Raw genomic sequence first — 16,835 nt, 5'->3', positions numbered from 1 at the left:
GTTATCGAAATATAATTTAAAATGGCCACATTACATTGAATTTGATGCAATATATTAGCGAAAGTACAGGAAAAATAAATAATACTTTTTTTTAAATAATGCAATGAAATTATTTAGGGGGGCTAAAGACATTTTTAGGGAGACTGAAGCCTCCCTAAAATAGGCCTAATGACGCCCATGCTTGTGCCTTTGAAAGTGAAAGCATAGAAACACACAGCAGATATAATGTGTGAGCTAGCTCCAAATTTATTACAGGCCCCAGTGGACCAGCACGTAATATTCAAACCCAGAACCTTCCAACACTTTGATGACTCGGCTAAAAGGAGTTGTTATGGCTTGCAGTGTTCCCAAAAAGTGATACCACATATCTGTATTGAGTGAGTACAAACAATTAAAAAAAAAAAAAAAAAAAACCAACCAAGCAACACATATTTTGATGGACACATTTCCAACCTAATAAAGGCGTGACGAGTGACTGAAAAACCAACCAGTGATGGTCACCAAGCACAAAGACAGCACTTCAAATGAAACAAAAACTTCAGTGTGATGGGAAACTGCTTGCAGACTGAGGTATTGAACTTAAAATCTTTGATGGGTGCATCTGGGAGGTCCCAAAAAAATGGACTGTGGCCTGGTTCTGATATCTAGGCATAATCTTACTGAAATTGTATAAGCAACGTCTGACATCATTGCTTTACAAAAGTTCATAAATTACTGTAACTGACCAAAACTGGTCGGGACAGATACTTTTATTTGCAATCCAACATTTACCCATCCATCTTCTAAAGCACTTCTTCTCACGAGGGTCACGGGCATGCTGGAGCCTATCCCAGCTGTCTTCGGGCAGTAGGCGGGGGACACCCTGAACTGGTTGCCAGCCGATCGCAGTCCTCTGCCTACTGATTTCCTTATTTCAGAACACAAACAAAAAAGACTGCCACCTGCTCATATAAAGTCATGCTTGTTCGAAATAAAACATGTGAAATCACCTCAGTCTAATCATAATCAGTGAATGGGTTGTGTTCGTCACCAAAATAACTGGTGGCGATGCGCTTGCTTAAACTTAATTTCAAGCAATCCTTTCTTCAAAAGAACAAGTCTTTTTAATTGTCATGGCATTTTAAAATGACCTCAGTTTGAAATTGCACCCATGAAACAAACATTTTCATCTGCCGTGATGTGTTGAATCTCATGATTCCAGGTTTTGGAAATTGGAACAATCTGCCATGGCACTGAGCACATGGCAATAACTCTAACCCCAATATTGCCCCACTTAAAGGCAAATGATCCAGATGTGAATGCACTGTGATAGAACAGGCTGCTCCAATGAAAATGTGACCCAAAAAAATATAGAAATCTCTGACTGAACATAGCTGTTGCTTTGGCGCATGTGTGCTTCGCGGAGATGGCCGGGTTCACCGTAAAAGTGATGTGACTCACTTCGTCCATTAGAGCAATGCTTGGGTTTTGGAGAAAAGCATTTTTTTCTGATATTGAGAATCACTACATTAAAAAGTTTTTCACTGCAATTTTCTGATCAGGAGTTCCAGCTGAGTGGCACGGTGGTGAATGGTTAGCATGTCGGCCTCACAGTACATAGGTGCAGCGTTCGACTCCGGCTAAGGCCTTCCTGTGTGGAGTTTGCATGTTCTCCCCATGCCCGGTTTTCTCCGGGTACTCCGGTTCCCTCCCACATTGCAAAAACAATGGAACACCCCAAATTGTCCCTTGAGAGTAATTGTGAGCGCGGAGGGTTGTTCGTCTCTGTGTGCCCTGCGATTGGCTGGCAACCGGTTCAGGGTGTACCCCACCTGCTGCCCAAAGACAGCTGGAATAGGCTGCAGCACGCCACGTGACCCTTGTGAGGATAAAGCGGATCAGAAAACCGAGGGATGGTTTTACGCTAAGTATGACGAAAATGTTTTGGCTTCCAACAAAAAATGATGCAGCCGAATTAAAAACATGCTTTATTTGTTTTATGGTGAGCTGGGAATTTTTTGCCACCAATGTTTTGATTCAGTGATGAAGATAGGAAGATTAGAGAATGGATGGATGGATGGATGGATGGATGGATGGCATTTCATACATGAGTTGTCGGTATTTCGAAAAGAATTCTAGATTAGTTTACACAAAACTTAGTGACCTTTTTTTTGATTCTCCATAAATATGTATAAAAAAATAAACCTACTACTGAAACTAATAAAACCTAAAACAAACTCCCAAAACATTAAAAACTGCTCTAAATACTAATTAAAGCTAACTAAATTTAAAATGTATTTGAAATGAAGTTTAAAAAAAAAAAAAAAAGTAAAAGACTATAATGAAAAGTCCAAAACTACTCTGAACTTGATTGCATATTATCACAAGTATATGCAGTTCCTCCCCATCTTCCAGGTCTTGTTTTTTTGTTTTGGGTTTTTTTTTTTTGGTTTTTGCAGTGTAGGATTGGGCGTGTGAAATGCTAACCCAGTGTCTCATGGTGCATTATTTTAACATCTTTCTATGACTTTGAATCGGCCACGATGTGGCGTTTTCTGACCTCCCGGAGGCAACTTGACTGCCATCATGCTGTCGAAGCAATCAGAGTGGCATATCTGTGCTTCCAGCAACCGGGGACATCTGGATAAACTAAAGCGGCATCATATATAGACCACATTGCAGTCACCGCAGATTGTAAATGTACCAACCGCACCATGACTGTTGACAGCGAGTGGATATCTTTCATAGAATTTTCACCAATCTGATCAACTAGACCAGAATCGGCTGATATTTTGCATTTTATGGAAAATCACTGATCGACTTTATTTGTCACAATTTGCACAATCTAGCTATGATGTCACTGAGCGGATCCGTGAAATAGGACATGACAGCAAACACAACCTCATTATATCCAGGGCTGTTTGACCATATTATACATATGAGCCTGAATTCTCATCTCTTTTCACCCTCGTAGCGTGTCTTGTGAGTGGAAATTCTTCACGCCGGGAGGTGGAAGTTCTGCCTTTTGCGCCCTCGACCATTCACTCACAATGTAGTAGAATTCGTGTAGGTTCACCCTGGCCACAAGACGCCTGAAAATCTTCCTTCCACAACAACAAGAGCATCGAATGCAATCATTCCCGGGGTAGCTTTCAGGCAATTTCTTCAGTGTGAGGTACGAACTTGTTAGCTTTGGCTTTACATCGCAGACTATTTATTTGTGCTGTGAGAGTGGGAATTCAACAAAACTTTGAGTGGAGGCGTGTTTTGCTGATTGTCTGGCACAGAACCACTTATGAAAACACAAGTTATCACACACAAACGCGCAGACTTTCTTGCCAATAAGGTTGACACATTTTCAACAAATGTCAAATTTTTTTTCGGCATTCAGCAGTCTCCTTAACGATCATTTAATCTTTGCCTTTGGAGTAAGATCAACACAGCAGTCATTACACTCTCATCAACACAAGTGTGCATGTGCTCAGACAGCGAAGCATCATGGGGATCAGCACTTGTTTCTGTGGCTCTGCTGTGTTTACAGGCAAGGCTTGATTGCAGAGCTCATTGCAGGCTCCGTATTCGCTTCCTGGGTTGATCCCCCGTTGCCGTAGCAGCTCCATTTCTATCTCACGCCACGACGAGGGCGTGGGGGGGCTGGCAGATTTCAATTCTGATCCGATTCGACCCCAAACACCATTCAGCAAAGGTTCGTATAAGGAGCCACCATATCCTGCTCAAACAAACAGCGCTGACGAGGGCGAAACAAATGCTTTTGTTTGGCAGATATATTTAGATTCAAGCCGCCTTCACCCAAATGGCATCTCTCACGGGCTGTTTGCCCTCAAGAAGAATAGGACCGTTGCAAGCACGTTGGCATCAGCTGAAACCTGCGGGGCTTTTTCCTCATTGTGCAAATATAAATATACTGCGTATGCGCAATGGAAAACAACATTTTCCCCATTTAAGATCAGAAGATTTGCAGATTTGGACAGACGAGACAATAAAACATGATACTTGTTGTATGGGAAATTAACTGTCCAGACCCTCCCTTCACTGTTAGTCTGAGTCAGTCGTCCAAGCTCCGCGGGGCATGACTCCTCGGAGAGCAGTCTGGTACAGAAGACAGGAAACAGATTGAGAGAGGTCCAGCAGTCAAGGCCACGGGAGGGGTTGGAGGGAAAACGGGGATTTCCTCGTATGATCGCCCAGACTGTTATCAAAAGTGCGCCGTCTTATATGTGGTGCAACTTATGAGCGTGATCACTGCTGTGGGATCTACATGACTTTCAGGCATCCCATTTGTTAGGAACCCCTGGATTTAGGGCAGTTTGAAAGAGTCGACTGCAATTTTGACCTACAATAGCACTCACTGGATATCAGACCAATCTCCAAACTCCAGTAATGCCCCAATGTTGGTGAACATTATGGGTTCGTTTGAAGGTTATTTGTAGCGCAGTGGTTCACATCGCAGCCTTTCATACATCTAGCCTGGGCTCAATTATGGGACAATGCTTCATTCAATATTGGCCTCGGATTGACTCGTGGTACAACCTGTGAGCTACCCTGTGACCCTGAACAAGATAAACAGTCTATGTCGGTAATGAATACTGTCGATCACTCTTCTTTACATACCGTACTTCCTCTTACGGGGGCCAGAGTTGTTTTGTTACTCAACTGTGAGTACCAGCTGTTTTTTGTCTGTATTTGTACAAATGCTCATTTAAGTGTAGATGATGCTGTCTGTTGATATAAAGTACATTTGTTAGTTTTGCATTAAAAGGAGAATAGAATGCATAACTGGCTCACTCATACAAGTACTGTAGTTTCCCTATTCGTTTTTAATCTTCAGTTCATTAATATCGTGTAGTTCTGGAAAATAGTGATTCTTACCGCCTTCACTGTCACTGTCAACACATATTCTATGACACACTCATCTTAATAAGCAGTCAAGACAAGTGTACTGGCAAAGTTTCACATATTCTATTTTGTGGTGGTGACCACATTGATGAATATTTTGTCATTAAAAGTGTTGCAAAAGCATTGACAAGGGGTCAACAAACATTCCTGCCCATGTGATAACATGGCATCTATGCTACGCTACCAATATTTTTGTTTTTAATATCTCTGCACCGTCAGTCCTCTGCCAAATGGCCACTGGCTGGGGAACACCTGCCTAAATTATTTACCAAAATAAAAATGTCAAGAATAGTTTTCAACAGTTATACAAGCAGTATTTCTTCTACTTTGTAATGCATGCCATGTGTCGCCATGCTGCCTCACATAGGTCAGTCTTGGAACTACAACAGAATTTTGCTTTGGGGGAAGGAGCCGCTCAATTCCAGCCGCTATTGTAGTAGTGCACATGGGGGAGGCACATGGAAGATGACCACAAATGCTGACAATGAAAAAAAAACAAAAAACAAAACCACCCCCACACAAAAAGGAGGAGAACTGTTCAGCGTCAGAGTTGTTATCACTGTGGTCATTTGAGTCTTTATGGAAGTATTTGCCACCTGAAAGACTATGCAGCTTGGAATAGGAATCTCCCCATTTGCTGGTTCTTGGCCCAAACTTCAATGTCCTCATAACTTAAATGTGAGATGCAACTCATTTAACAGTTTCCGCATAATGCTGCAGATGGAAAACTGTTGAAGCATTTTTTAAGATAGCCTTGATATTGAGCTTGTTAAGGTGCGTAAAAACACAGAATGAATCCCAACTCAAACACAACTAAGCCTAATCACTTTTTACAGTATTTACTTAAAGAGTATGCAAGCCTGAAGAAACGTGCGAATAATAAAAAGCAATTTAAAATGTCAAAGTGAAACTGGCTAACTCTCCTAAAACTGACAGCAAACAAAAAGAGGTGGATGGAACACAAAAGAAAGAAGACAAAGGTACAAACGAAAATCCCAAACTAAAACCCTCCAAAAAGCTAAACAGAAAACAACAGCCACACTTAAAACCAAAAACTACTGATAGGACAAACAAGACAAAGATGACAATGTTATGACTCTGAATCCACACACAACAAATATAGGATCATCTCATATGATGACATATACACAATAAATGGAGGAATGCCTAGTTTTGAAATCAGAAGGGAGTAAGAAAAGGTTCAACAAGTTTTAATTTATTTTAAAAGTGTTTAGCAATTTTGTATTTAGCCACAAACCTGAACTCAACACATATGATTTGCGTTTGCGGACCACCTGAAATTATGCGGGAGGCTGTATCTGACCCCCGGGCTTCGAGTTTGACACCTATGCTGTAAAGCATATCTATGTTACAAGGTACAATTAAAAAAAAACATTTCCATGTGCAATGTATTTTATTTGAATCATTCTACATGTTATTTGTTTGCATTTTCTTATATTGAAATACAGTGTTGGGGCTCAAAATACTTTTAATGTTACAGTATTTCTGATATTGAAATACAGTGTTGAGGCTCAAAATACTCTTAATGTTACAGTATTTTACCATAGTATTAAATCTACACTTTAGGATTACTGTCTTGGTTTTGATGAACACTTGGGCGTACTACAACACTGTATTTTAACACTGGTTATTAGAAGGGCACTTCGAGAACTGAATATTTTTGAGTTGGAACTCGATGTAAAAAGTTTAAGAACCACTGCTTTAAAGTAACACCTTGTAAAGTACATGAAAATATACCCAGGCTGCCCCCAGTGCCCCCCTCCATGAAATCGTCATCGAGCATTGAGTCTTGAACATTCAGCGTTGCTTTATTTTCGGGAATATTATTCCGCTTGCTGTGTTTTAAAAGTGGTGCGGAGCGTGGAAGGGAGACGCTCGTAAAGGTTGGGGGGGGGGGGCGCTTGCGAGCCCGGAGGTGTCTGCCTGCCTACCTCACGTTCGCGCTCAAGACGCACTCACACCGGCGGTTTTAATCGAAATTCACGCAGATTCTCGTCAGCATTGGAGAGAGAGAGAACAAGAGAGAGAGAGAGCGAGAAAGAGAGAGAGAGCGTGGGGATTCTGCACACATGGATGTGCAGGCGAACACAGCATTAATAATCTGGATTAATTTCACAGCCGGTGCGCAGAATTTGTGGACATAATGGGGAATACGACACCCAAACCGTTAATAGGTGAGTGAGACTTGTGATGACTATTGTGTTCATGGAGAATGCGTGTGAAAGCGTGAGCGTGTGGTTTTGGTGCCATTTCCTCTACTTGAGCTCGCTCGGTTTTTGTAAATGAGCTGTGCATCGCGGGGAATCTGAGCATGATTCCAGTGGAGCTCCCCGAGAGCTATCTTTATCTCTTGTAATCTTTTTTAATCATCTGTTGCACGTTAATGCTAAACAAGTAATCAAATTTGAGTGTTCCCGAAGTGAATATTTGCAGTTAAGGGTCACCTGCTCACGGCGGTGGTCATTTTAACAATCTTATTTGGAACTATTTGTTTCGTTCATTGTTGTACTATTCAAATGATAATGAGAAATTAGAAATCCTTGGTTTTAGGTGACCACAAAGGCATCATCTCAATTTTTTTGATGTTATATTACACACAATGGAGAGCAGCGTTAATGTTGTCTCTAAGATTGTAGATTAACTACAACATGCATAATTGAAAAAATGATCAATAGGTATGAATATGGGTTGTTGTTTGTAAAGCACATTCATGTGACTGGTTCGTGACCAGTCCAGGGCTTACCCCTCCTCTCAACTGAAGTCAGTCGGGTTAGGTTCCAGTTTGCCCATGACCCGAATGAAGACAAGCCTCACAGAAAATAAATGGAGATGCCACTCCCACATTTAATGACTATATCTTATTTATTACTTAAGAAATGAACATTAAGAAAAATCCTGACAGTTGTTTCAAATTGATTGTTGATCAATCATGCCATGTTTTCTCAGCAGACTAAGGTCATTTAGTGAAGCCTGGAGTTCAAACCAAATAGGCTGCATCAGCATTTATGCTGCAGGCAAATGGCATAAAATGGCAGCAAACATAAATTAGCACCAAGCGTAAATGCTTTCCAATTCATGTTTCCCATTACTAATCATTAAGGTCTTTGAAAGCATCTCGATCAACATTTTTTGGAAACCCATGTTTCTGTGCTGTATATTGTTTTACTAATGATAATCAACTCGTATTTATTTGGGTCAGCACAGTGGTCGACTAGTTAGCACGTCCGCCTCACAGTGCAGAGGTGCAAGGTTCGATTCTGGCTCTGGCCCTTCCTGTGTGGAATTTGCATGTTCTCCCTATGCCTGCATGGGTTTTCTCCGGGTACTCCGTTTTCCTCCCACATTCTAAAAACGTACCGTAGGTTAAGTGAACACTCTAAATTGTCCCTAGGGCGTAATTGTGAGCGTGGATGGTTGTTTGTTAATGTGTGCCCTGCGATTGGCTGTCAACGAGTTCAAGCTGTACCCCGCCTCCTGCCCGAAGACAACTGAGATGGGCTCCAGCATGCCGGCAACCCTTGTGGGAATTAGCTCCTCAGATAATGGATGGATGGATAGTTTTTATTTGTCTCACTTGCTTTTAATGGTGTTAAAATATTCATTTTTTTAAATGTTGCCTTTAAAAGCTGTTTTGTAACTATGTGAAGCCAATTGAGCTACCTTGTGTCTGAAATTTGTGATATACATAAAGCTGGCTTGCCTTGCTTTGAAGTGTTGGAGGCACATGTAGACAGACAACTATTCACACTCTCATTCCCACCTACAGTGAACTGAAGGCCTGCCAACTGGACAGTAGTGAGCAAATTACAGTCAGCGCCTCACACCTGCACTATCGGTGATTGACTTTCACGCACATACCCCATAGTTTTGTGTCTATTGAGATATATTTACTTCCTTTTGTTTTTTTTTTTCAGTTATTACATTTAAAAGTATATTACTTGATAATCGGTGACTGATGCTTTGATTTACTGCCTGCTCCCTTCCCCGCCCTCACTCAGGCTAGATACAATGGGGTTACTGCTACCAGCACCCCGCCGACGTGTGGACTCAATTAGTCACTGTTCAGTGGGGAGAAGTATTCACCGCTTGCATGATACACACTATTTGTATTTATTCAAGTGTCGTCTTTTTGTCCCTTTAGGAATCTTAACAGTCCTTGTGATGAATAATTTCAAAACGCTGCTTTCGAGGCCTTTCAACGCAGATGCAATAAAAAGACTATAAAATTCTCATTAAAACCATTAAAGATCATTGCTCTTGTAAACGACTATGCTGATGAGACACTATAGCCTAGAGAGGAAAGAGAATAAAAGCCCTGCTCATATTGGTCGATGGGCCTGATATTCAATTACATCATCCACATTACATTGAAGTGTCTTGTGCTCGTTGTGGCCTACTGTATGATTGCAGTGACTCTCTTGCTATATATCAGTGCATCTTTTGCCGCAATGCTATCTGGACCATTTTTCAGTGGATTTTTTCCTGTTTATAAACAGTTAAACAAAGTATCACGCTGTGCCGCAAACATGTTGAGAAGCAGTAAGCTCTACTGGAATGCATGCAGCGTGACAGAAGAAGACGATGACTAATGCTTCATTAACAAAAGAATATTAACAGAAAGACATTGTGACACAATAACCAAGACCAGCAAACTCAGCCTAGAATTACACTGAACCTGTTTGGACACAATGTCTAAAACCCCTTCATGACCCAACAATTCCCAAAACGTATTCAAGTTCCTCGTGATGAAAAGCTGATGGAGGAGTTCTACACAGGACTATCTCATATCTCTGAAGAGGCGTATTTACAACTGGAGACATTTTCACATCCCTCCAGAGCAGTGGTTCTCAACCTGGGTTCGATCGAACCCTAGGGGTTCGGTGACTCGGTCTCAGGGGTTCGACGGAGCCTCTGCCATGGAAGTTAAGACACACCCGACTCAACATGTCAATTAGTTATGACACCCCGCTGCAGATGATCACACTACATTGCTTGTCCAATCACTGCTGCGGGAAATTTAATTCGCTCAGTCGTCAACGTGTGACTGTCGTGATAGTACATTGTGTGATTTTTTTTTTTTTTTTAGAATTTTAATACATGCTAACTATGTCGAGCAAAAAAAGAAAGTGGTCGGACGAATAGGTACAACATGGAATCACGTGCATCACGGAACGTGATGGGACTAAGCGTCCTAACTGCATGATTTGTCATGCCAAGTTGTGCAACTCAAAACTGAAGGAACAATTCTTGAATCGTATTTTTATGTTTCATTAATGAAGGGTTCGGTGAATGCGCATATGCGCCGGTTCGGTTCGGTACCTCTAAGAAGGTTAGGAAACACTGCTCCAGAGCATGCAGGGCCACAAGACTCCTGGTACCGATGATCTGAAAAGAAAATTGTATAAAGTATACTGGTACACTTTAGCTCACAACCTGTTTGATGTCTTTAACACTCTTGCCCAAAAAAGGGAAGAGATTAAAAAAAAAAAAAAAATGGCACAGTGTGTAGCTCCACTACACGGACTACAATATCCTCTTGGCCATCTTGCCTGAGAGGAGCTCAGCCGTGTGCCGAGTAATCCACTGAGATCAGGTGTACTGTACGCCCGGCAGCATAAAAAAAATATAGAATATTTGGTACAGAAGAAACATGTGCTGTGTTAAGTTTATATAAAATAATAATAATTAAAGAAATACGTGTTCCCATTTTTTTTATGTTTTATGTCGTCTTAGTATGTCACAGTGTTCATTCTATGATGAGCTATTTTATAGAACAGAACCATAGGCTACCCATGTTGTCCTTTGGGCTAACTCGTACCCGCTGGTACCATTTCTTTTAGAACAATGCACATTAATCAACAAAGCAAAAAGGCATCCTCGTTTGCACAGTGTGTCTTTCGTCTCGCTCCTTCCGTCCACCTCCTCCGCGTGTACCTGCTCACCCCTCCCCTCTCTGCTTGCAGAGAAGGTGAAAAAAATTGTTAACTGGAGGCAGTTAACTTGATTGATTCCTCAACTCTGTGAGCAGCCAATCATATTGAGACCAGTTTAGAAGTCCCCTAAAATAAAGAAAAGATGAGCTCATTATCGGTGACAGCCACTATTCGTAGTTAGTGTAACCTTGACGTTTTGAAATCACGATACAACATCAAAACGATAATTGTCCCATGCCTGTAGGAGACCGTGGCCGGATTTAGGTTCAGCGCTGATCTAATTGCAAAGATCCAGGTGTCGTACGAGGACATCGAAGGTGATGGTGGCTTAAGTGCTCTATTCAGGTTCATAGAAGACTGTGACAGGATATGCACTGTCAGGGATGCTCAATGCACTCTCACTGGATCACTTTGAGAAAATCCATTCTTGTGCTTGTGAGTTTTTTTCAACCAGGTTTTAAAAATGACATTGTTTTATCTGTTTGAGCTAATGATGTTGCAATTAAGGGAAGAACGTCAATGCATTAGCATAAATAGGTGAAACGTTTTCTGTTATGTCCTCAGCCAAGGTGAACTGGGGAAAGATTGAAGGCCTTGCTGTTGGGGAGTGGCTTGAAAGTGGCAGGAGAAAAAAATGATGACAAAATAAATCCTTACAGCAGCATTGACTGTTCTCTTTGGCCCCCCATCAGGTCTTTCATCACATACACACAGAGCCAAATAGTTTTTTTTTTTGATCCAGTCCGTCAAAAGGCACATCACATAACCTCCAACCTTGTGTGGAGAGATGTAACAAGCAAGCATTTTCAGACCTTGAGCACTTGGTGGTGCTGTGTTTGTGACTGATTTCAAAATGTTAAAGGTTAGTGGCTTACACTTGTTTTTTGTTTTTATTTTATTTTTTTTAAATCAGGGTGTTTTTTTCATCCTGTGTTCTCTTTGAATGGAATAAGACCGACTTTTAGGTCGCTGTATTGGTTGCTCATATAGCCAGGACTGATGGGGGAGCTGTTCAGCTCAACATCAACATCAACAACAACAACAATCCATCCAGCCATCCATTTTCAACACCGCTTATCCTGAAGAGGGTCTTGGCGGTCGCTGGAGTAAATCCCAGCTGACTTCGGGAAAAGCTCAACAACAATACTTTACGAAAAGAAAAAAAAGTCGATCCAGCGAGGCCAGCTCTCACTGATGCCCAGGATGTGGACTCTGTGTTGGGAGTACGATCTGTTCAGATGGTTGAAAGGAGCCTGGACTTCAAACCGCCTCCTGCAATATGGTGAGGGATGAGCTCAACCTGACCCCAGAGGTGAATCTCGACCCACGCCTGACTTCAAACACCTCAGTAAACCCCTCCTGTCAGACAATAGCAGTACTAAGCATGGAAAACGGACCCTGTAATCTAATTTTGTGAAAACTATTAACCGAGGTAACCTGTGCAGCACAAATGACTGCGTGTGGACCCAAGTGGACGACTTTGTATAAGCCGCCCTTAAAAAGAATAGACAGCTGATCTGATTTACCAGTAACCTTAAATGTAATCCAGAATGGAATGTTACAATCAAAATGACACAAATGTAACTATTTGAAACTAGGTTGACCGTGGCAAATGTATTATTTCCACCTGGGATTCTGAAATTCCAGCAACAAAGTGAGAAATGCTTGAAGCTCTTCAATACAAAGTGATGACTGGTCTTTCAGGAGAAGATTTTCCAAACAACGTGACATGCAAATTGAATGAATAGCAATTGCTTCTTGCTGGGTCTGTTGTTTGGAGTGTCTCATGACATGTCATTGCCCATTTCAATGTCAGTGTTAGTGTTCTAATAATGTTATTAGACGATTCAAAAACTACGAATGTTGCTGATAAAGACGTGTGCATTGCTTGTCGGTGCATTGATGCAAGCTAAGTTGAATCCAAGGCAATTGAGTTTTGCTTATGTACAAAGAGGAAATCAACACAAACATTTTCTTGAACAACAATATGCTCTATGCTATGAAGACGCCACAATGTGTCATGTTGGAATGTAAAAAAAAAAGAAGCATATTCCAAACAATACATATTTTGAAGTCATGCCGAAATTAGGAATGCAATGTGGATTTTTTTTTTTTATTTAATGCATTCCATTATTTTTTTTTCTGCATAAAGGCTGCATTGTTTCAAACAGCTGATTTTATTACCAATATGATATTTTACAGCTTCAGCTGATTTGATACAACATAAATTGACCCAAATCATTCTTGTTTGATTTCTGAGCCTTGCTAAATTCAATATAATATGATGTCTTCAGGCAATGCATTGTATGACAACACGATCAAAGATACAGCCTTTGAATAGTGGGAATCTTTCCTGGACGATGAGGAGACAATAAAAGGGCCATTGAATTTGTTTATGCTGCTGGCTAAGGATGTTGTTAGTATTTGCACACCAATAAGCTCAATACCAGCACGTGAAAACACGACTTCTCTTGATGTGATTATCTTTTGTCTCTGGGATGTGACCTTTCCAGTGTTGGTTTGGTAAATATTCTTTTGCCACAAGTCCTATTTGGCTTTGGAAATATTTTCTCCTCTGTAAGACCTTCAATTTTGATCACTACTTTACTGTGTTTGGTTGTAAACATAACATCAAGGATTACTATCGTAAACAATAGACTTGGGACATGATTACCAGTACTTGGAACAGAATTTAGGCAAAAAATGATTCTCTGAGGTTACTATGAATCATTTGACCGTGTTTGAACGTTTTCATTATGGCTTAACAAATTGGTATATACTTAATTTATACATAAAACAAGTACAGTACAATATTACAGAACCTGAAACAGTGTCACAAGAATTAAAAAAAAAAAATAAAAAAAAGATATTGCTATTTGTAGTTGTGCTTACGGTTGATACATACTACATATGATTGGAGTGTTTGGATAACAAGCTCTTTTGAATGCTGTAGGTTTCATGTTCAGTGAGGTTGTTGAACGGGGCATAGTGTCAGTGTGGGAAAGGAAGTGTCTAAGACTGAGTGGGCTCACACAAGTGGCCTCTGCCCTCTGAAGCAGTGATTCCCAACCATGGCGGCGTGGCATATCATGTGCCGTAAGGGATCGTCAGGGGTGCTGTGGGAAGTTGTCCGCTTCCACTTATTTTTGTCTAAAAATTCTTATTTAATTACAAATATTTCAGGCATTACAGGCAGAACAAGTGAAGGCTCTTTCATTAGATGGGAGGAGGTAGAAAAAAAACCCTCTTTGTATCCTCCTGTTGTCATTGATACAACTTTCAGACAGCTTTGTCCTGAATTCAACAGACCTGAATTTCACACAAAATACATTTGTGAATGAATCATTGTTTTTGTATTTATACTTTTTGTCAAATTGTTATTTGGTGGTGTGCTGTCATGTTTTTCTAATGTAAACTACATGCCTCTGCTTAGTAAAGTTTGAGAAAGTGACTGTGGTGGACCATGTGCACATTTGAGTAAAAACATAACCCAATTATGGAAGTTTGGTCAAAAGAATAATCCACAAAACAATAAATTATTACAGTATTCTTAAAAAGGTTTTTTTTGGGGGGGTGGAGGGGGGCGTGAGAGTGGTGATTCATTGGCCCCATTTTTAGGGTAGTTCATTGGACTCAAAAAGTTGGGCCAAATGAACTCAAGTGGTGGTTGGCCCCTTTTTGTCTCATAACTGGGTGAGTTTTGACCCATCTATTTTTCGAGTGCAGTTAATGTGTACTGTTTAGGCTGCTTCTTTATCCAGGAGCTGCTGTCACCAATTATCATGGTTTGACCTTGTTGGAGTTTAAAAAAAAATGTTGTTCAATTCAATTTATAGAACGTTTTCTTTCTGCTTTTACTCTAAATTTGCAGATGCGACTGTTCAAACCCGCCCAGTGGCTAGTAGCCAGTACTACACTTTGCCCAACAATGGGAGCGGGTTTGAGAGAAGATCAGCATATCCATTTAACATCAGTATGGAGTCGCCCCGCTTTCACCCCCACGCCAAAGGCAAAAACATCAGGCTGGATGGACAGCTTCGACGCGCCACTCGCAAGAACAGCTTCTGCAATGGAATCACCTTCAGTCACAAGCCCGTCCGCCTCTACGAGAAGGTCAGTTTGCCTGCAAAAAGTTAATCATTGAATATTTAAAGTCGTCCTTTTCACCTCAACACATTTTTATTCTTTGGCTTTCGACTCAGCATGAAACTCGGCATTGTTTTAGTATTTTATTGTGTTTTTATGTTCTCTGTGAGCCATCACCTTAGTGTGGTGTTGGGGTTTCTGCGTGTCAATGATCCTAGGAGCTAAGTTGCGTGGGGCTTTATGCCCCTGCAAGGGTCACCCATGGCAAACAGGTCCAACGTGAGGGACCAAACCAAGCATGGCTCAAAAGACAACTTATGATGAATAAAATATATGGAATTTGGTTTCCCTGAAGCTAAAGCTGTTGCCCCCGTGACCCCCGGATAAGCGGTAGAAAATGGATGGATGGATGGATTACCGTTTTTATGTTATTTATTTATTGTTTTAACTGTCTTTGTTATCACCTGGATATGCCTGATTCTGATTTTTTATATAGCACATTGTATGCAGCAGTGCTTGTTTTTAAAGTGCTTTATAAATAAAGTTAAGGTGGGTTCAGTGTTGAGATGACTCTCACTTACTTCCGGGTAAACAGACACGTTAAATGGCAACTCTTTTTCCTCACTTCCTGTTAGAACGTTGGGTGTCGCTCCATCTGATGTTGTTTTTGGTTTTTTGTTTTGCCCTTTTGCAATCAGAAATAGATTCATTTTGTGCATGTATCACACACGAGTTGGCGATAGTGGAGATAACGTAACCTAGCTACAGGTGTGTACAGACTTACGGTCGAGTAAATGTCATCAGCACTGGCTGCAATGCCAGGTTTGTCTGTTTTTCTGTTAGTTCCAGAATTTTCCGCCATTAGGCGCAATTAACAGACAAAAGACTTATGTGTTTCCAGGTGGCAGCCATGTTGGCATGGGTTACTTTCCCATCAAAAGCAATGTGCAGACAACAGACAGAGATGAGTAATCCAGGTACAGAAAGTAAAAACTGAGCAGTAGCTGCACCTGTGGCTAAAGCAAAACTGTGGCAGGATTTTTACTTTCTGGACCTGGATGACATCTCTGTATGGTCATATGTGTAGGCCATGTTCGCACAAGCAAGAGTCACTTCAAATGTAATGGACAGCATTGATGTATCAACTTTATTAACTTCATTAAAACTTTCGGTGTGCTTTTAATATTTTCAATGAGCATGCACACTTGTGTCTCACTTATGTTCACTCACCCCTTACTCAGTCAATGTATCTGATTCAGGTGCGGCTTCGTCTCACGGGCGTGCACACCGGCTGGAGCGGCGCACTACGATTTGGCTTCACCAGTCTGGACCCCAGCGACTTGATTATATCTGACATCCCCAAGTACGCTTGTCCAGATTTGGTGACGCGGCCCGGCTACTGGGCCAAGGCCCTTCCCGAGAGACTTGCCCTGAAGGACAGCGTGCTGGCGTACTGGGCCGATCGCCACGGGAGGGTCTTTTACAGTATCAACGATGGCGAGCCAATCCTCTTCCACTGCGGCCTCAGTATCGGCTGCCCACTCTGGGCCATCATCGATATCTACGGCATCACTCAGGAGGTCACGCTGCTTGGTAAGTGTCACGTTTGCCTGCTTCAACAAACGTCTTCGTCCAGAACCAGTATACTTAGCAGTATTCATAACACTATTAAAATGATGCACGATACAAGTGCTGTATCATCAATCCTACCTTATAAAGACCTTAAGATAATCAAATTGCATTCCTCCATCCACTTCAATTTGTCAACATGGACACCTCAATGTAATGCACTTGAACAATGATGATGTTCACGAGTATTTATAATGCTTGTGATTGTTCATTAGCATTCCCATTATACAGTAAATAATGAATACAAATACATGTATAAATAAATATATT

At 41.2% G+C, this 16,835-nt stretch overlaps 1 protein-coding gene across 2 annotated transcripts in view; it reads left to right on the top strand.

Moving 5' to 3' along the window:
* Window positions 1-16,835, top strand: part of neurl1b (neuralized E3 ubiquitin protein ligase 1B) — a 46,509-nt gene that overhangs the window by 20,892 nt on the left and 8,782 nt on the right. The window contains exons 1-3 of one of the 2 annotated variants that reach the window (XM_019870074.1): window positions 6,818-7,091; window positions 14,722-14,963; window positions 16,196-16,529. In XM_019870074.1, coding sequence (XP_019725633.1) covers window positions 7,061-7,091; window positions 14,722-14,963; window positions 16,196-16,529 — 607 coding nt within the window. In that variant the 5' untranslated portion in view covers window positions 6,818-7,060. Of the gene's footprint in view, window positions 1-6,817; window positions 7,092-14,721; window positions 14,964-16,195; window positions 16,530-16,835 lie in introns of those variants that run through there. The other variant, XM_019870072.1, reaches the window with a different exon arrangement.

The sequence above is a fragment of the Hippocampus comes genome, unplaced genomic scaffold, assembly GCF_001891065.2.
Source record: "Hippocampus comes isolate QL1 unplaced genomic scaffold, H_comes_QL1_v1.1 scaffold9, whole genome shotgun sequence".
NCBI lineage: Eukaryota > Metazoa > Chordata > Actinopteri > Syngnathiformes > Syngnathidae > Hippocampus > Hippocampus comes.
The sequence above is the reverse complement of the archived record's forward strand: the minus strand, read 5'-3'. Positions and strand labels throughout refer to the sequence as shown.